General features: G+C 38.9%; 1 protein-coding gene across 1 annotated transcript; it reads right to left on the bottom strand.

Moving 5' to 3' along the window:
- Positions 1–2,487: 2,487 nt before the first annotated feature.
- On the bottom strand, positions 2,488–20,973 carry CA2 (carbonic anhydrase 2). The gene is made up of 7 exons (XM_023725895.1): positions 20,762–20,973; positions 19,435–19,632; positions 12,410–12,528; positions 11,463–11,555; positions 9,973–10,035; positions 8,394–8,549; positions 2,488–3,286 (listed from the first exon to the last, which is right to left on the bottom strand). Exons 1-7 carry the CDS (start codon positions 20,793–20,795, stop codon positions 3,167–3,169), a joined length of 783 nt encoding a protein of 260 aa, XP_023581663.1. The 5' UTR covers positions 20,796–20,973; the 3' UTR covers positions 2,488–3,166.
- Between the last annotated feature and the right edge of the window lie 1,470 nt (positions 20,974–22,443).

Consider the following 22,443-nt stretch of genomic DNA (forward strand, 5'->3'; position numbering starts at 1 on the left):
AATGCAAACACACTAATACCAATAATAATATCCATTAAGGTATCAAGGTGCACACTTCATTTAAAAATACTGATTGTCCATGAGAAATAAATGTAATAAAAATCCTAAGTCTTTAATATTAAATTGTTATTTCCTGCCTCTCAACATTATTTTATTTGTTCATCTCAAATGGGGGCTACCTGGGACCTAGAGGGTGCACCTGACTGCCAGAGGAAATGTTACACTGCAGGATAAACATGGCACATCATCCCCAGGTGCTAATTTTATTAATTTAAAACATTTATATTACAAACTAATGTGTAGTGATGGTGGTAGCACAACATGGTGAATATAATTGTTACTGAGTCATACACTTAAGAATGGCTAAAATGTCAAACTTTTTGTTATATATATCCTACTACAATAAATTTGAAAAATAAAGAATGTAGTTTTATAGTACAAAGTAGAATGTAAAATTTGAATAATATTTAATAAAACACGAAACTTTAAAGAAGCGATGGTCTGCTTCAAGCTCTACCTGAGTCCTACAGATATACTTCTTTGTCTTAAATGATATTTTGGTAGAAAAAGTAAGGATAATCTATGGCACATTATAAATACAGCAAAAACTTTGTTACACAAAACTTTTTTAAACATTTATATCTCCTTATTAAATTTAATTCTGGCTCAGAGTGACATAAACATATTTTCATTTGTTCAATCAATATTTGAAGACCATCTATTATGTACCAAGTACATAATAATCCACCTATATATAGACTTCAGTTGTTGACAAGTTTCTGGTTCAGCATATAGCTGAAAAGTAATATGTGAAAATATTCATGAATTAAACTCTTCATTATATATTCAGAAGAGGCTCTCAGCAACTCATCTAAAGGTTTGCTTTTAGTTTATATACAATTCTATTTAAGATTGTTATGTGAGTCTCAAATCCAAACAATAAACAATGAATTAGGGGGGAATGCTCATTCTAGAAAACAACTAAGAAAAAGTTGACAAAATGGTTGACAAAATCATTTTTAAAAAAGTAAAATCACAGCAAAACCAAACTCATTGCTGTCAAGTCAATTCCAACTCATAGCAACCCTATGGGACAGAGTAGAACTGTCCCATAGGATTTCCAAGGATTGGCTGGTGGATTCAAACTGCTGACATTTTTGGTTAGCAAATGTAGCTCTTAACCACTGTGTCACCAGGTCTCCAGAAAGTAAAAAGAACTATTTTTGAATACCTACTATGCACCAGACATTATAGTTTTAACAGCACTCAATGTTATCCTCTCTTTACACCAAGGATCAGAAAGGTGGGGAAAAGCTGGTATTCAAAACAAGTCTTCAAACTCTGAAGCTTATGATCTTTCTCCTATGTAAATCTCAGTGTAATTCTTTGGAAAAGCCGTTAAGAGTGTGAGTTTAGAAAATTTCTATCTAAAGTAGCAAAGAGTTTTTATGCCCTGAGGGGTAGAATCTGAGTTGTATTTTAAACTCAGGTTTTCAGAATGACTCATTAGCCAAGCACTTACTCCATGGTCGGGATACAGGCATAATAGTTGGAGATTTTTATTTCATTTATCCTTTTTTTTTTTATTGTGCTTTAGGTGTAAGTTTACTGCTTGTTAATTTCTCATTCAAAAATTTATACACATATTGTTTTGTGACATTGGTTGCAATCCCCACGTGACAGCACGCTCCCCCTTTCCACCCCAGGTTCCCTGTGTCCATTCGTCCAGTTCCTGTCCCTTCCTACCTTCTCATCCTGCCGTTGATCAGAAGTTGCCCATTTGGTCTCATATTTGATTGAACCAAGAAGCACATTCCTCACATGTATTAATTTTTTGTTTTATAGGTCTGTTTAATCTTTGTCTAAAAAGTGGGCTTCGGGAATGGTTTCAGTTCTGGGTTAGCAGAGTGTCCGGGGCCATAGTTTTGGCGGTTCCTCTAGACTCTGTCAGACCATTAAGTCTCATCCTCTCTTCTTGTCCTTTCTTAAATAGGTAGAATCTGTGTTTCCAGGATTCAAATTATTCTCTTACTTTTGAGTATCATTTGAATTTCCTTTGTGAATAAAATGGACCTTTACTGATTTTATTTCCATGGAGTTTATGTTGATTCAGCATGTATATACTTCTTCCCCCTTCTCCACCTTGTTACTTTTAAATGTGATCTGTTCTTCTCTCTGCTCTTCAGGATTAATTCTCAGAGGACTGTCATGAGGATTGCGTGAGTTAATATTCTGGAAGCCCTTAAAACAGTGCTTGGCAAATAGTGAGCCCACAGTAAATGACCTTCAGGATTTTTCCTTTTATGGAGACTCCATTATATGAATAGAAGGAGGCATATGAATGATAAAAGTAGACATTTGCCTCTCTATTATTACTCATTTGCCCAGGATACAACAAAATACTTCAAAATAGAATTTTGTTATTTTTTATTAGAGAATATATCTAAAATACAATATTTATTAATTTATGATATATTATCTGAGTGGAAATATACTCTGTATCACAACTTTGATTATAACAATTTTTATAGATAATACTTCATTTACATCTTGGTAGTTCAAAAGTTACTAAATTACAACATAATTCGTATTTAAGATAACATTGCTACAAATGTATAAGAATTTTAAGCTTTTTTTAATATAACATCTTAGAATCATGAACGTTTACTTTATCTGATTTACATTACATAGAATCATGACTATTTTACCCGATTTACCTTACATACCTCAATTTACCTCATGACAAGAATTTGCTCTCAACCATTCTGCTTTCCTAGGTTTTTAAAATAGCATTTTAGTGAACAATTGCAGGTACTCTTAACCCTGTGTACTGTGAACAAAGTCAAGGTATTTTATTCCTATTCTTTGTATTATATTCTCTGTTACAGAAAAGCTACAGCTGTTAAGCAAAGCACCAGTCACAGCAATTCTGTCAAGCATGACAACTGGTCCAGCTCTTCAGATTTTATTAGTAAGTCAGGTGAGAGATGAAGGGTCTAGAAAACCAGATGCAAAGCAGTGAGAGTCCAAATCACCAATGTTGATTTGTGCTTAGCTAAAGGGAAACACCCAGAGATTCGTTATTTGGATACTGGCTGTGGGACCTGCTTAAACTAAAGGGAAATATGTGAAGATTCAATATTTGGACACCAGCTCTGGGACCATCTTATGTGAAGGAAGCTTTGATTTGCCTGTTTTTCAGTGGTTGAACCGGACGCCAGTTGTCCACCATCAGTTCTTCAGGTTCGCCCTCCTCGTTGAAGTAAAGATTACGGAATTTCAACATCTAGAAGGCAAAATTAAAAATTAAAAAAATGAGTCTCACATTCATACTCACTTATGTGCTTATGTTATATCTTGAAATACATTCCCTAATGTTTGCAGTACCATGTCAATGACTCTATTAGATTCAAAATTCTATTAGATTCTCAACAGGTATATAATTACATATAGATTATATATGTATGTTTTCACATAACAAGCAAAATTTATATATAAAACTGTTGGTGTCATTAGAAGGAAATTTTTAATGAGTTTGTCTTCTTTTAATTTTAAAATCAAACAGCAAAAGCCTATAAAATCATACTTCAGAGATGCAAAATAATAATAATTCTAGATCCAAATTGAAGTTTTGTTTTCTGACCCAGGGGAGACAAACTACAGCATCTGTACAATAAGATAAAGTGGTCCTAGATCTGCAAGCTCCAGGGGCAGAGTAATGAGCTGGCATTTTTGCCTAAATATACAGAAACATCAGAACGAATTTGCCCAAGCTGGGTTTTCAAACCCTTACCAATGGTTACTTTTTGTTCCCTTTTAGACTGTTTCAGTTTCCTGGCCCGAATCTGTGACACTAGTAATCCTCAATCCGTCTCCCCCTTCTTCAAGGTCTTTTTTCCCCAAGTGGTACTTGCGTTTTCCTAAGCAAGACTTGATCTAAGTGAAGAGAGTGGTTGGGAGGTAATACAGGCTCCCATAAATCAATGGTGCCCTGGTGGCACAGTGGTTAAGAGCTTGGCTGCTAACAAAAACGTCGACAGTTTGAATCCACCAGCCACTCCTTGGAAACCCTATGGGGCAGTTCTACTCTGTCCTAAAGGGTTGCTATGAGTCAGCATTGAATTGATGGCAACAGGTTGTTTTTTTTTTTAAAATAAACCAATAGACTTTAACGTGATCTCTGCTGTCCATTAACATTCCCTTAATCACCCCTATAAAGTCACCTTCAACGCAGGTCAGCTATGGGGTAACATACATGATGACTATTTTTATGCAATGCAAGGAAATTTCTAATGGCATCTGGAGATTGGTTTTTTACAATAGAATCCCAGTAATCTGAAAGACTTCGAATCTGTTTATAAAGTGCCATCAGATCAAATTTTTTACCAAACCAGTATGTCTGATTTCTACTCGTCACCCTGCCAACTGAATTACATTCTTACCCTGATCACAAGTTGGTTCATTATTTCAGCATTAGAGATACAAAGCCTGAGAATACAAAATAAAGGTGGCAGAATACAGCAGACCATTTTCTATTGCTTACCTAACAACAACCCTCCCCACCCCCATACTTTCTCATTAACATACACCTGCCCTCCCTTTGATCCTCAGGGGGGTAAATTTGTATAGGTCTTAAAGGATCATGGTGACTATCTTAGTTATCTGTTGTGTTGTTAGGTGCCGCTGAGTCAGTTCCGACTCATAGCGACCCCATGTACAACAAAAGGAAACACTGCTCGCTCCTGCGCCATCCTCACAGTCGTTATTATGCTTGAACCCATCCTTGCAGCCACTGTGTCAATTCATCTCATTGAGGGTCTTCCTCTTTTTTGATGACTCTCTAATTTACCAAGCATGATGTCCTTCTCCAGGGACTGGTCCCTCCTGATAACATGTCCAAAGTATGTGAGACAAAGTCTTGCCATCCTTGCTTCTAATGAGCATTCTGGCTATACTTCTCCAAGACAGATTTGTTGGTTCTTTTGGCAGTCCATGGTATATTCAATATTGTTTGGCAAAACCATAATTCAAAGGCATCAATTGTCCAGCTTTCACATGCATATGAGGCAATTGAAAATACCATGGTTTCGTTTGGGCACGCCTTAGTCCTCAAAGTGACGTTCTTGCTTTTTAACACTTTAAAGAGACCACTTGCAATAGATTTGCCCAATGAAAATTTGACTTCTTTACTGCTGCTGCCATAGGCATTGATTGTGGATCCAAGTAAAATGAAATCCTTGACAACTTCAATATTTTCTCCATTTATCATGATCTTGTTTATTGGTCCAGTTGTGAGAATTTTTGTTTTCTTTATGTTGAGGTGCAATTCATACTGAAGGCTGCAGTCTGATCTTCATCAGTAAGTACTTCAAGTCCTCTCCACTTTCAGCAAGCAAGGTTGTTTCATCTGCATATCACAGGTTGTTAATGAGTCTTTCTCCAATCCTGATGCCCTGTTCTTCTTTATATAGTCCAGCTTCTCAGATTATTTGCTCAGCATACAGATTGAATAAGTATGGTGAAAAGATACAACCCTGTTACACACCTTTCCTGACTTTAAACCACATAGTATCCCCTTGTTCTGTTCCAACAACTACCTTTTGGTCTGTATACAGGTTCCTCATGAGAACAATTAAGAGTTCTGAAATTCCTATTCTTCTCAATGTTATCCATAATTTGTTATGATCCACACAGTCGAATGCCTTTGCATAGTCAATAAAACACAGATAAACATCTTTCTGGCATTCTCTGCTTTCAACCACGATCCCTCTGACATCAGCAATGACAGCCCTTGTTCCACATCCTCTTCTGAATACAAACTGAATTTCTGGTAGTTCCCTGTCGATGTACTGCTGCAACTGCTTTTGAATGATTTTCAGCATAATTTTACTTGTGTATGATATTGTTTGATAATTTCCACATTTCATTCCATTTCTTTGAAATGGGCACAAATATGGCTCTCTTTCAGTCAGCTGGCCAGGCAGTTGTCCTCCAAATTTCTTGGCACAGATGAATGAAGCACTTCCAGCACTGCAACGTTTGTTGAAATATCTCAGTTGGCATCCCGTCAACTCCTGGAGCCTTGTTTTTCGCCAATGCCTTCCGTGAAGCTTGGATTTCTTCCTTCATACCATTGGTTTTTGATCATATACTACTTCCTGAAATGGCTGAACATCAACCAATTCTAGTTATCCAGCACTGCTATAATAGAAATAGCACCAGTAGGTGGCTTTAAGAAACACAAATTTATTTTCTCACAGTTCAGAAGGCTAGAAGTCCCAATTCAGGGTGTTGGCTCTAGGGGAAGGCTTTTCTCTCTGTCGGCTCTGGACAAAGGTCCTTGTCTCTGAGCTTCTGCTCCTGGGCAATTTTCATGTGGCTTGGCATCTCTCTTCACCCATCTCTGCTTCTCTCTTGCTTGTTTAATCTCTTTTACATCTCAAAAAAAGAGATTGACTCAAGACACACTCTATACTAATCCTGTCTCATTAACAGAACAAAGACGACCCATTCCCAAATGAGATTATAACCACAGGCGTAACCAAAAAAACAACCCACTGCTATCGGGTCAATTCCAACTCATAGTGACCCTACAGGACAGAGTAGAACTGCCCCATACGGTTTCCAAGGAGTGGCTTGTGGATTCCAACTGCTGACCTTTTGGTTAGCAGCCAAGCTCTTCACCACTGTGCCATCAGGGCGCCAACCACAGGCATAGAGGTTAGGATTTACAACACATATTTTTGGGGAACACAATTCAATCCATAACAGTGACCATATTTCCCTGCCAGGAACTGGTTTAGAAGTGGGCAAGGAGCAAGCTAGCCAGTGAGATAAAGTTCTGCTAGTGGACTTCTGGAAAGGCCTCCCTGCTCTTAGGAAACCAATGGAAGAGCTGATCCCTTCCTGCTCTGGGCATGGTTGTATCCGGCTGTGATGCTCAAACTGCTCTTGCAACTACCTTGAGGATGAAGCTGCAGATGGGAGAGGCAAAGCCAATGGAATTACAAAAAGGAGGAACCAAAACCCTGATGTACTGACTCAGTACCTCCCTACCTCCTGACTCCTTGTTATATGATATGAAAAATATCCCTATTGGCATTTTGTCCATAGACACAGTTAATATATCTAGCTTAACACCACTTTCTATCTTAAAGGGCAAATTCAGCGCACATGGACCAATGGAGTAGGTTCAATTGCCCTTACCTGTATGTACATATGTGTATATGGGTGTGTGTGTGGGTACACAATAAATCATTCATTATAACAGCTCTCCATGTCAGGCTATGGATTTCAAAGCTGGTTTGCTTCCAGTGAAGGAAGGAAAAATAATTTTCATGCTTTAGATTGAAATTCAAACACTACATTTACAAATAAGAAGTGGCATTGTAATCTTTTCTTATGCTACTACTTCAAGGAGACTGCTCAAGTATTTTAAGACTATGAGGCCAATTTTCAAGTCACATACCAGTCGAGCATACTGGTTTTCTTTGGCCCCCTTTGAGATACTAAGGTAAATTTTCACTGTTAGAAGTAGATTTTCTTTAAAGAAAGATATAAAATACTGTGGTACATAAGTTAAATGAAAACACAGAACACAGGAATAGGAATTTCCCTGTACCTCAGACTGCTTATCTATAAAATGAGAAGGTTGGACAATGCAATCCCTATTGCACATTCCAGCTCTAAACTTCTATGATTCCAAACTCAAATGTTAAAATGTTTTAGCTCTATTTGTAGATTTAAATCTCCTTAAATTACCCAGGATCCAAGCTCTTACGGATCCTACCAAGGAAAAATTCATTTATACTCATTTTCATGGATACTCAGTGACTGAGCTGCATTAATCACTTGAACATCACAAACTACAATGCATGTTGAAAGTAGGAGTCTCTGGTCTATGCCTCTAATCCAACCCAGAGTGAGTTTTGATAGATACTGTTTCTCCAAGGGATGACTATTACGTTTGTTAGCATTCAGAAATGCATCCTGATATAAATAAAATTGCAATGAGTTCTGATGAGTGAGTAGTGGGCTGGAAATTATCCCTGATATCTATGTAACCTTGAATATGAAATCTCATTTCTCTGGGCCTCGATTTCATCATGGGTTACAAAACAGGATTTATTAGGTGAGAGACCTCTTTCTCATTTAATCTTCACAATGGCTATCCAATTTTACAGACTAAACAAGCTGCCTAAGGTACTGTAGTTAATAACAAGTATTTATTGAATGCCATTTATTTGCCAGGCACTGTCATAGGCACTAGGTTCTACAGCTAGGAACAGCAGAAGGAGGATTAAATCCCAGGTCTGTCTGACTTCAAAGGCCAACCTATTCTGCCTGGACTAAATGTTCCTCCTCTCTCAACAGACTTCTCATTAGAAACTGACCTGCTCACTGCTGACGCTGATGGGTTCCTTCAGCACAATCCAGATTACACATTCCAGAAGCGGAGGGGTGGTCAGTGAGCCTGGATAGGTCCAGTAGTCTAAGCTTCCAGGAAGGAGGCCACAAGGATCAAAGTTAATGAATTCGGCACTTTTACCCTGAAAAAGGCAAACAAATACACAGGTTAAAAATGCCACATGATCAGAGTCGGGGGAAGGCAGGGGAGCAGGAAATATAAATAGGGATATTCCCCTCTGACAGCCATAAAGCTTTTCTTAAAGACAGGTTCCATATTCACTGACAGATAAAATGAAAAAAATTAACATAAGACATTTGACTTGAAAATAGAGACTGGCAGATATGAGCAAGAAAATCTGATTATTATTTTCATATGTCCATTTCTCATCTTGTCCTCTAATCTCTTATATTTGCCACTAAGTCATAAACCAATCACATACAGTATTGAAAGTCAGACTGCTGCCATTAAAATGATGTAATTTTAGGTTGCTGTAACAGAAATATGGTATCTTTGACGTGGAGGTGATTGTCTTGCTATCCTCTTTGATAGTCAGATCAGAATTAAGAAATGCCTTTAGTTCCGGACCCTATACTTTTGAATCAATAGATGAAAACAGGAATGAGTTACTGGAAGAGTGACAAGGTTGTTTCAAAGACACATAACCAGGTCATTTAACAACAGTTAAAGGGAACTGAAGATAATTAGCCTGGGGGTGAGGGGCTACTAGGGACAGAGTAGAGTCATCTGGAAGGGGGGAACTGGCTTATTGTATATGATTCAAGGGGATCAAGCTACAAGTAATGTGTGAGTTTTTCAGAAAATAGATGCTACTTTCATTTGAGGATGAGCCTTCTAAAGCAAGGATTCCCCATCATGGGAAGTAACTGCAATGTTTAAGCCGATGCTCAATGATCTCAGCAGAGCTATGCTGTGAGAGGATTTAAACATAGGAAGGATGAATTCAAAGAAGTCATAGAATATAAAACTCTATGAAGCAGGGCCTTGTTTGTCTTGTTCACCCTTGTGTCCCTTGGGTTAGCAAACTGACTGGTATGTAGTAAGTATTCAATATATATTTGCTATGTGAATAAGTGAATAATTTGACCAGAGGCCCTTTCAGCTTCCTTGCAACCACTGTAAGATTCTCTGTATCTTGCATACATTGTTTCAGAGATGAGAAACAAGATTAAACACAAGTCTCAGAATTATTCTAGTATTAGGATCAATTTTGGATATAGAAAAAGTTAATTAATTATATAATCAATGTTTTATCTTTATTTACTGCTCATCCGAACACCACCTGCCAAAGAGCCCATTCAATTTAATCAAAAGAATTTTTGAAAACGAACAGAGTATGGGAAATAGGTACCTAATGAGGAACCCTGGTGGTGCAGTGGTTAAGAGCTACGGCTGCTAACCAAAAGGTCAGCAGTTCAAATCCACCACCTCCTCCTTGGAAACCCTATGGGGCTGTTCTACTCTGTCCTACAGCGTCACTATGAGTCAGAATCGACTCGATGGCAATGGAGTTTTTTCGGAGGTGACAGAAAATTCAACTTTACCTTTGTTTTAATGGAATCCAGCATATCAATGACTTTCTGAAGGCCTGGTTTAGCACTGCCAATCTGTAGAAAAACACAAGGGACAAGATACCATAATCCAGTTGGTACTGTGTCAATTTTGATTGGGGCAGCTTTATCATAAAATTTCTCCATATAGAAAACCAAAATCCATCAATTTATCAATGCCACCCATCAGTCTTAGCCTGACTACACTGATGCCATAGATGGTCCTACTTTCAGTGAATCTCCAGCCTGCCCTGCTTGCACCTCGGAAACAACACTTTCAAAAATCCCCACTGGCCTCCAACTGTCATCTGCAAAAAATACTCTTCAAGTGCTTATCTTAAATTTATTGTAGGATTTTACACTATTGTCTACATCCTTTTAAAGTTCCCTATACTTTTGTTTTCCTTATGCTGTACAGCCTCTAAATTTCCCTTTACTCTTGTATTCTTTTTTATTCATTTAATTGGCACCTATTTCACTGCCTCAAATCACATATACTTTGGAGTTTCTCAGAGTTGCATCCTCAGCAGCTTTATTCTCTCTCCTTGCTTTCCTTGTATGATTTCATACACAATCATAGCTTCCACCTCCACACATGTATTAGGACCCATGAATATTCTCCACTCCCCTTGACAACTATTAGAGGGCAGGTCCACCTGTATGTCCCACTGTTATCCGAAATTCTCCAAAACTGGACAGTTACTGTCTTTACTTCTTCAAAACCTAACCTTAATTTAGCACGTGACACGCATTAAATCATCATGAGCCAAATCAACTCAAGGGCAACTGGCTTTTTTTTTTTTTGATTGTGAAATAGTCCTATCTAGGATTAGGCTGAAGGTCCCTAGTTGGTGCAAATAATTGGCGCTCGGTTGGTAACCAAAATGTAGGCGGTGGGTGTGAAAAGTCCTGGCAATCTGCTACCATGAAGATTACAGATAAGAAAGCCCTATGGAGCAGTTCTACTCTGTAACATATGGGGTTGCCATGAGTCAGAATCGACTCGATGGCACAAGATAACAACAGGATTCGGTTGAATTACAAAACCCTGTTGGATATCCAAACTATACCTCTTTATGTCCTTCACATTCACATCCAAACAGTACCTAATAAATATGTCTCAAATTGTCTTCTTGTCCTCCATTTCACTGTTAATAGTAAATATGGACCCATAGGACACAGTAGAACTGCTCCATAGGGTTTCCAAGGCTGTAAATCTTTATGGGAAGCAGACTGCCACAGCTTTCTCCCACAGAGAGGCTGGTGAGTTTGAACCACCGACCTTTTCATTAGCAGCCAGGTGCTCCGACAACTGCACCACCAGATCTCCTCAAGTAAATGTGGAATGGAAAATAAGACTGAAAATACCTCAAAGTCAAAGGCATTTCCCAGGCTTTTTTGTAGAATGTCTTGTTTGTTATGAATGTTCTGTCTGATCAGTCTTTCTTGAAAACAGGAAAAAAAGAATTAGGCCATCAACTTACCTTCAGAAAAATACCCAAAACAGCCAGTCCATCAGGATGTTGCATAGCTTTTTCAAATTTCCCGTATTTGGTGTTCCAATGAACCAAGTGAAGCTGAAGACACAGGAGAAAAAAATCACAAATAAACTACGAATGACTCACATAATAAAAGACCACAGATTTTATCCAAGGATTTTTTCTTCATAGCTAGGTTGCTAAAGAAAGTGAAAATGTGAATAATTTTAAATATAAACTTGTCCTTTATTTTAATTCTAATTATCCACTACTTGGCATAATAGCAGGTAATTTCATCAATAATTCTAAGAAAAAGAAACACCTATTTTTGAAGGGAGGCCCAATTTTATTTCTAGTTTTATATTAACCAAAAAAAAAAAAAAAAGACCAAATCTGTTGCCATTGAGTCAATTCCGACTCACAACAACCCTATAGGACAGAGTAGAAATGCTCCATAATGTTTCCTAGGAGTGGCTGGTGGATTCGAACTGTTGACCTTTTGGTTGGCAGCCAAGCTCTTAACCACTGTGCCACCAGGGCTCCTTTATAAGATTAATAAAAGATTCCAACTCACAAAAACCCTATAGGACAGAGTAGAAATGCTCCATAAGGTTTCCTAGGAGTGGCTGGTAGAGTTGAACTGCTGACCTTTTGGTTGGCAGCCAAGCTCTTAACCACTGTGCCAAGATTAACAGGATCGTACAATTTTACTTTTTTTTTTTTTTTTTTTGGCAAATGGTGTCTTTGGAGGCAGTAGAAAAGGTCTTTCAGACTTTAATGTAATATCTCAAATAAAGACTATAAGAAGTAAACGTGAAGGTTCTTTGTAAAAGACTTGGTTCACTTAGATTGAACTGCATTTACAAAATTAAGTTTATTTTGAAATTAAGGCTAAATAACAATTTCTAAAGAAACTGGAAATTTTCATATAAAGATAAAAAAGCATTTCTTACCTCTGCAGCATATTGCTTTTTATCCACTGTGTGCTCAGAACCTTGTCCATCAGATGAACCCCAGTGAAAGTGAAACTGTAGCAACCTATAACTGCCATCGAGGGGTCCTCCTTTCAGCACTTAAAAAAAAAAAATCAATCTCAGAAGAAATACAACCAGAATGCTACTTAGAAGCAAGGATGCGGAGACTTTGGCTTGCTTATTTTGGACATATCATCAGGAAAGACCGATCACTGCAAAAGGACATTGTGTTTGGTAAAGCAGAGGGTCAGCAAAAAGAAGGGAAACCCTCAATGAGATGAACTGACATAAAAGCCACAACAATGGACTGAAACATACCAACGATCATTAGGATGACACAGGGGCAGGCAATGTTTCACTCTGTTTTTTATATATATATATATACACACACACACGCACACACACGCACACACACACGCACACGCGCACACATACGCGCACACACATACACATACAATATATACATACACAAATTTATGCCCTCATAACATTTTCTCTGTGTGAAAATTAAGTCCAGACTAAGGCTTAGTCCACAGTACTGAACAAAATCATTTCTACTGGTTTTGTCCACATCCGTTCATCTATTCAAAGTAAAAGATAAAACTGGCTGGAAGATATTTAGGAAATAGGGCCTTTGTATGGCTCCTGACAGCATGACTTCTGGTTGCCAGCCCTGCCTTACAACAGGCAGGAGAAAAAAGGGAAAAAGAAAGAACAAATTATGAATGGTGTTATAACAGATCTTTTAAAGAAACACAAATTGTGATATATTCTGATTCAAATCACATCTCTTGAAGCATAAAACTACTTATTGTACAAGTTTATTGTATCAGTTAATTCTCTAAGTAAAGAATTAGCCTCAACACTAGGCTTTTTGAAAAATGAAAGAACTTCCCTCCCGTTTGTTTCATAATAATATACCCTTAAAAATGAAATATATGTTTATGAAATAAAATGATACTGAAAAAAGTCCTTTATAATAGCTTTCAAAAGCTATTAACCAACTGATGATCATAACAAGCAAATACTATTTGTAACATCCTTAACTCCACCAAATAGCAAAATTAATTAATCACATTAAGCATCTGAGATAACTGATCTTTCTAAATGTATCTTCCCTCCCCTGTGAAGAATCACACCAGGATCTTAAATTCTAATGAGAATAAAGTTTACTGCTATTTCTTATTCTTAGTCTCTCCTTTGCAGACCTTAAAATTCAATCCTCATTTATTTATTTCAGAGGACATTTCAATTTTTACTTGTTTCAGAGACGATTTCAAATTAGGGAAGAGTGCGTATCAGCTTTTATTAAATAAGGCTTGCTAATACTAAAAAATGCTCTGGGTTCAATGATTAAACACATTCTGTGCTAATCTACTATCACCAGACACCTGTTTCAGCTCCTGTTAAAATAAAAGTATGCTGCCATGTAGATTAGAAGCCCATGGTAATTAGGAAAGGTTATGAAATCCTTAAAATTTAATCAATAGAGAAAGCAGCATTCCTGACCTTCTTCAAATAGTTAGCTAGCTGGTTATTCCTCAGCAAATGCTTAGCAGAGAATTTAGTCATTGAAGCTCCTCAAAAACATTGTGAGAGCCATAAATTGCCATAACTCTATAATAAAGGTAGCATATCTGTTTGAGAAATAGAAATGACAACAGTTTGGTTAAAAGATAGGGATTTAGGCTATATTCTGGTTCCACTTCATTATTTATTTTGATTACTACATGCCATTTTCTGAACTATCCAAATTTAAAATGATACCTGTTTTTCTAATGCAAAAATATTTTTAAGTTAGCAGAAATAGCTGACTGCATATTTTTTCTCCGTAAAATCCAGCCATATTAGTGGGGCTTTAAAGAGTCAATGATGTACTGTATCACAGAATTGTGTTCCATGAGAGATGGGGGATACATAAATGGAGTTTTCTACTCTAAAGTCTTTGTCGAGACTCCCAAAACTTAACATAAATTCAAATCTTAACACAAAGAGCCCCCGCTGACGTTAATTTTCATGACTGGTCATCATTACACATACTACTATACATGTAAACACAAAATAAGCACAAAATGTTGTAGAATAGTCTGTCTTCCTATACATATTATTTGGGAAAATTATGTAAATTACATGTTATTTGTGAAAATTAAGAGATTCACTTCAGTATTATTGAAATAAATCAGACTACCTACACAAATTGAAAAGTCAACCCTTTAAAATTTTTTCTTCGTAATGACTTACTATTACTACTTAATTTAAGATGCATCCAAATAACAAACTAAAGACCTTAGTGAATGTGAAGAATCTCTCTTAAATGCAAAATACAAATCAACTTTTCCCGATAACTCTTCGTTTAAAAATAAAGTTCAAGTGCTTTCCTATTAATAAGTAAATGAATAAATTCTACTGAAAACACAGCACTTCCAGGAGTTGAACAATCTTCTCTATGAGTAATTTGGAAATACTGAAATCATGCATTACTATATTGCCTTTTGGCAGCAGCCAATAATCCTAAAGTTAAGAAAACAAATGCCATGAGAAAAAGCTGCCACTTTCATCAGAGTAAACACAATCAAAATTCAAGATAAAAGAAGTTGCTAGTTTCAGCTAGATGGCAATCACACAGGAGTAAAAAAAAAATTCTTTTGATACAAACATAACTACTGTGTTTTAGAAAACCTGGTCAGTTCTATAGATACTTAGAATTATGCTGACAATACTAACAGTGTTCATGATCATTCCTTTCATTTGTTAGTTTTCTTTTAACTTACAATTGCTTGTGGAAGGAAAATTTTATGCTCCAAAAACAAGTCCCTGAAAATTAAGCAGGATTCAGGTATTAAGATCCATTATGTCATACAGATAATGAATGGTCTGCTTGAAATGTACACAGGTAAACTCATTCAGCTTCCTTCCTCCTCTTTTCTTGAAATAACAAACAAACATATTCCAATTTCTAAAAAAAGAAAAAAAGAGACAAGACAGGAGCTGTAGATGTGTTGGCCCAATAATTCAAACAAAAGTGTTCAGTGTTATTTGCCCCTAACTTGGCAATAAGCAGGAGAGTTGCAAATTCATTAATAAAAGTTAATAAGGTAGTAGGAGTTAATAATTTGACCATTCTTTTCTCCCAGATAAAGTGCATAATAAAAGATCTCAAGCAGGGAGAGTTATTTTTCAATAATTAAAAAAAAAATTAACAGGATTGGCAATTTTTCATTAATTTAAGATGGCTTATTTTTAAAGGAATTTAAAAGATTGATGAGAACTTTAACCCAAGCTTCTAGTTAAAGCTATTAATTCTGTATTTATGGCTTTTTCAAGCTTAAAGCAATAAGTTAAACCAGGTCAGTTCCTAATACCCAAGTACTTAAATTTGGGTATAACATTTAGAACATATTGGAAAACCTGAATCTATGAGATTCTCTAGAGGCTGAAATCTCAATGAGGGAAAAAAAAGTGCAAATGAAATGAAGCATTTAAATGCAGGAAATATGATGAAATGGGTATCTTAAAATATGAACACTATAAAAATAACTCCTAACAAAAAGATATGTTAAATTGTTGATTTAAAACAAATTGAGGAGTAGCTAAAATGCGTAAATTACTTCTAGACATAAATGTCCAGAAAAGTGCATCAGTTTTTAAAAACACGATATGCACAAACTAAAAGTCAGCTATGGTTGTTACTCAAAGATTCCTATTCAAATTCTATTTTTAAATGATTGCCATTAAGTCTCACCACAACAAAGTAGGAATGAGACAACTAGCACGTTATTTAAACTCTTTAGCCTTCCGTTTCTTCAAGTTTATTTTAAGTGGGTTTGACTACAGTATCTCTACTGTTCTAGCTTTGAGAGTGGAGGATTCTTAAAAAAAAAAAAAAAAAAGCAGCAGCAGCTAAAGGGTGTTTTTTGCCATGGTATAATTTTTTAAATTTATTCTGTAGATATGTTTCCCCTTATTATCAACATTTTAATATATTCTGCATTCGGGGTGGGGGGGAACTCTTGCTTGTTTAATTAAAACAACTGAAAATGTCAAAGAGGTACAAGCAAAATTATAAAGGAGTCTTATATACATAACGGGCAGCAAGTCTTTCTAATACTCATCCCTCACCTTGTTTTTGTTATACCTACTCGCCTGTCTAGAACACATACTGTACTGTCTTAATGTCCCCTGGTGTTTCCTATTTCTTTTTGCCTGGAGTCTCCTCCAAAACATCAAAATCCTTCATGCATCAGCGTAAGCCTTCTTTACCTTCTTTACCTGTATTAATTCAGGCAGACTTCTAAGCTTCTTTCATGTTTTCATAGTTCCTTGACATTCTTCCTTTTCTTTTTTTTTTTTGTACTTATGAAAATGATGTTGGTGTTTACTGTTTCTCTGTCTTTCTAGTTTAGGTATCCCCAGCACGACCTCTAGGGATACAGGAAGGAGACCAGACCTCCATCCTGCCCTTATGATGCTTAGCTCATCTTGAATTTAATTTGGTGTTAGTACCATCTTTTTATTTTATTGTTTTTCTTAAGAACTAGATGGAAAACAAGGACCCCTGGTGGTGCAATAGTTAGGCGTTCGGCTACTAACCTAAGGGTTGGTGTTTCGAACCCAACCAGTGAGAAAGACCTGGCAATCTGCTTCCGTATAGATTAACCCAAAACTAAACCTGTTAACATCGAGTCGATTCCGACTTAGAGCAACCCTATAGGATTGAGTAGAACTGCCCTGTAGGGTTTCCAAGGAGTGGCTGATGAACTCGAACTGCCGACCTTTTGGTTAGCAGCTGACCTCTTAACCACTTTGCCACCAGGGCTAAAGATTACAGCCTAGAAAACATTATGGGGCAGTTCTACTCTGTCGCATGGAGTCACTAAGAGTCAGATCAACTTGACGGCATCCAACAACAAGAGATGGACAATACACCCGGTTTAATCCTTCCCCTATGGAAGACACTACTGTTACCCCAATTTTACAGTTGAGAAAAGCAAAACTTAGATTAAGTTACTATCATTCCCAGGATCACTGGGTTAGTTAGTGGCACAGCTGGAACTTGCAGCCACCAGACTATATGCTGAAATTCACTTTGCAGTAATATATATTACTGGAACAATTTATTTCATTATCAAATTTGTAAGTAATTTAGGAAATTTTACTTTATCTGGTTCCATTTATTAGACATTTGTCTTCTCATTGTTCCAAAAAAAGACTAAGCATCCAACAGCATCCAGTGAGGTTTATAATTTGGTAGGTATCATTGAAAACAATAATTTTTATTGGCAGACACTAAAACATACATTCATTGTGATCTTTTTTTAAAAAAAGTTAACAGCTACAGACTAGCTTACTTCTTTTGGTTTTAAAGTAACTGAACATGTAATTTCATAACATCCTTTCCAAATGCACAATACCCTTACCTTGTTATATTATAATCTAAATCTGAATATATTCTTTACGTGGAAGAAATTGTTTTCTTTATACTTAATTGAAATAATTTGACCACTGTTTCTTTAGGGTGAGAGGCATGCTTGGGAAGGCAGTGTAGCAGAATCACTTAAGGAGTATTGTCAATGTACATCCTTAACCTGATTCTAATAAATCATGATACTATGCCAGAATATGTGAGTGTGTGTGTGTGTGTGTACTGGGGAAGGGTGCACACAGGACACAAGTAGGTTGAAAATGTTTCTCAGATGATCTCCATATTATTCCCCCAATGACTTGTCTTCCTGAATCATTGTTTCAGAAAGCCAAATGTTAAAAAAAAAAAAAATTTAAAGGTGGGGTTGAGAGGTTAAGAAAAATTTTTTTCCCCAAAGCTAGACTGAATATATTATATAAACCAGTTGATGTGAAGTCAGTTTCAACTCCTGGAAATCCCATGTGTGTCAGAGTAAAGCTGTGTTCCGTAGGGTTTCAATGGCTACTTTTTTCCAAAGCTGACTGCTAAGCCTTTCTTCTGAGATGCCTCTGGGTGGACTGGAACCTCCAACTTATTGGTAAACAGCTCAGTGAAATAAACACTTGCTCTCCCAGGGACTCCAAATATACAGCTACTGAAAAAGAATAGTCCACTTGACTATATTGAGCCATAATGATAGTGTATAATACATTACTCCAAAACTTTGATAGCAGTAGTACATGTTTTCTTTATCTTTTTTTCATTTCCCTCCAACTGCCCCCACCCCTGCACCGACACCAAACAGATGTGTTTGCAGTACCATTCATTCAACAACCTTCAGAGGAAAGCACTCGGGAAAATAGGGCACTCGCAATTAAATCAACCACTGAGCAAAGAGGTCTGCTACTATGTCTGAATGGGATTGTTCTCCTATTTCTAAATAAGAAAAAAGAAGCATTCAGTGGACATCCTGTAAACAGCTCTACTACAAATAAATTATGGTAATTAGTTTTGTTAGTAATACTTCAGGTATGCAAACCAACTCTAAAACATCTTCCTTAGGGGAGTGAATAGCTGCATAGATAGCAAGATTACACTGCCACCTTTATCACACTAGCCCAATACTGCAAAATATTAACGTTTCCAAGAATTTCAATATTTTAAATTGTCCGGTTTTTAATCACTCTTCTCATTACTACCTTGAAGATAAAACTAAGATATACTTTTTGTTGGATAGGCATCAACATCGGAAAATAACATTTTAAGAAGAATCTTCAAAGTTCAATATTTGCAAACCTCATCACTGCTAATCTTTTTTGCCAGGGTCCTTTGCCTTTTGTGACATTACATAGTCATATCCAGTTCTTCAATGCCCTACATAGCAGTCAGGCACTTTGCAAGGGAGAAACAACCCCAGCCACTTCAAAGTAATTAGCCTTCTTCTCAGAGTCTGGGATCCGATGAAGATTACCTGAGTGGCATCTTAGAATACTGAGACAAACTGTAGTATTAGGGGATTTTCTGCCGCTACTCCTGACTCCTCCCCTTGATCAAGGGAAGCAACTATTGGCTAAAAGGCCACGGTTATTTTTTAAACACTGACCTGATTTGTCCTGAGAGTCATCAAACTCCACGTTGAAAGAGTGACCATTGTTCAAGATCCTCCGAGAAGTTGCGTGCTCATAGGAAATGCACAGAGGTTTCAGGGCAGGGTCATACTTGGCTGCTTTGGTATCAATGTCAATAGGGGACTGGCGCTCTCCCTTGGCAATGGGGAAGCTCTCATGCCAGAACTCGGGCCCTGGGGGTGAGAAGACACACGTGAATCCCCCTGTATGAAGAAGGGCACTTCGGGAGCTCTAGAAAATGGCAATGATTCTGAAGCCAATCTGCCTCGGTTCCAATTTTGGTGGCACGATGTTAACAGCTCTGGAAAGACACTTAACCTCTGTGCCTCAGTTTTCTCATTTGTAAAATGGGGTAATAATAACATCTACCTCGTGGAGGGTTGTAAGAATTAAAATCAATGCAAGTAAAGCTCTTAGAACAAATTTTGAGAGGCATATGATACTAGCTATTTTTATTGTCGTTTTTCTGAAATGCCGCAACTGGAATTTGGCGGACACTACCTCAGGGCTTGTTATTAGGATTTAGGGTATGCAACTCTCATATTCTAGCAGGTTCAGATTCCTCCCTAGTTGCCTGGCTGAGTCTGGATATAAGGACTAAGTTATGCTCAGCCCGGGCACCCTTCATTTAATGGTCAAGTCACAATCCAGACCACCTGGGGCGCACCGCACCCCCGTACCGCCTGGGAGGCACCACACCCCCACACCACCTGGGAGGCGCCACACTCCCAGACACGTCTCTTTCCTCGGCTGTGTTGGGAGAACACAGATCTGTGGACGTGATAAAGCCCTGTTTCTGGTGACCCCTTAATACTGGAAGTCGAGAAATGTAGGAAAACCTCAGAAATCAACCTCATGGAATCAAACCAGCCCGAGAAAATGCCCCGGGACAGTTGGTGCTGAGGGCCTTAGCCACAGGTGGTGCTGAGACTGACAGGGGGGTAGGGTGGGAGAGGGGCGTCCCCTAATTTCTCTGGGATCAAGAACTAAAATTTTCTGTTACAATCTTTTGCATTTCCTCCAGGGTCCGGGGGACAGTCGCGGGAACCGGCTGTCGGGGCTGCGCTTCCCCCTTCCCCGGGCCCAGAGCGCCGCCGCCGGACGCGGGATTCCTCGACAGTGGCCTCCGGGCTGCAGCGATGGGGGCATCCCCGGCATGGGGAGCCGCCGGCGGGGCGGGCGCCCGGAGCGCACCTGCGCCTTCCCGGATCCCCGCGGCCTCGGTAAACAGCAGGTGCGGGCACTGCGGAGCGGGGCCGGGCCGGGGTCGCCGCTCAGCCGGCTGCCGCGGCGCGCACTCACCGTTGTGCTTGCCGTATCCCCAGTGATGGGACATGGTCGCGCCGGCGGTCCGGACAGAGCAGGAGTTGGCGCGGGGCTCGCGGCGGCTGTTCGGGCGTCTGCACGGTGTCCGCGGTCGCGCCGCCACGGGCTTTTATAGGCTCCCGCCAACTTGGTACTCGCGGGCGACCCGAGGGCGGGGGCCCCGGGTGGATCCGGGCGACGGGGAGAGGTGACGGGAGGAGGTGATCTCCCTGCGCTCGGAGTGGGCCAGGCAGGCGAGGCGCTGGGGGCGGGGAAAACGCCCTCTCGGCGGGCCCTCGGCTGGTTCGGGAGCTCTTCTCCTGTCGTCCGGGCTGTCCTCGGCTCGCGGCCCGGGCCCAGGTCCCCCGGGTGGGGAGCTACCCTCCGCGCTTTCGGCGCGCGCGGCCGCGGCGGCTCCCGCACTCCTCCGTCCGACTGTGGTGCGGAGCGTCTACACGCACCCCATCCCCCTACCGGCGCGGAGTCTGGCGGCGGCGCTGACGGCTTGGGACCCGGGCCCCTTTGCCTTTGATCCCCTGGCCGCATTGTGATCGCATCCCTAGCTTCAGAGCCCTCCTGCCTTGCCCTATAGGCCCCATCCCCGCCAGGGTCCCCAGTCCGGAAGGGTCACGCCCTGGTATCCCTGGCCCAGGGCTGGCAAGCTCAGTTAAGAGCTATGACCTTGGGGCAAATAGGGATACGGTCCTTGCTGAGCTGAGGAGCGAGCAGCCCCGTGTGCTGAAAGCCACGCTCCCCCTGCTGTACGGTCGTGGAATACAGAGAGAAAGATGCACGACCGTTTCCTTTGCCTGCAGTCCACAGAGCCTGGGAGAGTACATTTTATTTCATTAGTCTGGGTTATAAAGTTATAGGATCTCATATGAAGTTCTCATCACCTCTTTCTACTATTCTTCTTTCAAAATCTAACTTTGGGGAAGGAACTTCCTAGTTGGGTGCATACTGATTGAAAATAATCAAACTTTCAAAAATTCAAACTTTTCTAAGGGGAATCCAGTAAAACAAAGAGAATTTCTTGTGAAGAAGTGAGAACTTTCCCCAGCTGAAAAAAGGAACTTGGCATTTTTGATAGTGAGCAAAGGACATTTTTGAGGGAAGGCAGCATTATAACTTTCATAAGCCCTAGGCATTTTTTTGTCTTCGTAGGTCCCTTCTTCCACAGAATGTATGTATAATATTTTATGACAGCATTGGTATAAAGGCAATCTTATATAAACATTTTCTTTGACCTAAAAGTTCCTTTTTCTCCTGATTTTAAAAGAAATTAAAACATTTTTGTGGACCTGTAAAATTACTGTGAACTGGAGACACTGTGTCTACTATGCCTAAAAGATAAGTGGGCACTGTTTTGAGGTGGGGACAGAATTAATGTCCTTCAAGGGACTTCCCTACAAAAGGGAGAAGGAGACTTCCACCCTGTAGTCTCTAAGACCTTTGTATTAGTGGTAAAAATAGGGAACAGGGTATAGTTTTACACAATTACATCAGCCTTGACAGCACATTACTTATACTTAAAACCTATAGATAAATAATAAAATTAATGTAAATTTATGTAATGTTGCTGTCATTCATTATTTACTACTTATTTCTGTCAGTGCCACACAAATATGATCCATGTTTAAACTTCACTTGTTCTAAGATTCTAAGGACCCCTTGTGGCC

The sequence above is a fragment of the Trichechus manatus genome, unplaced genomic scaffold (genome assembly GCF_000243295.1).
Source record: "Trichechus manatus latirostris isolate Lorelei unplaced genomic scaffold, TriManLat1.0 scaffold00009, whole genome shotgun sequence".
NCBI lineage: Eukaryota > Metazoa > Chordata > Mammalia > Sirenia > Trichechidae > Trichechus > Trichechus manatus.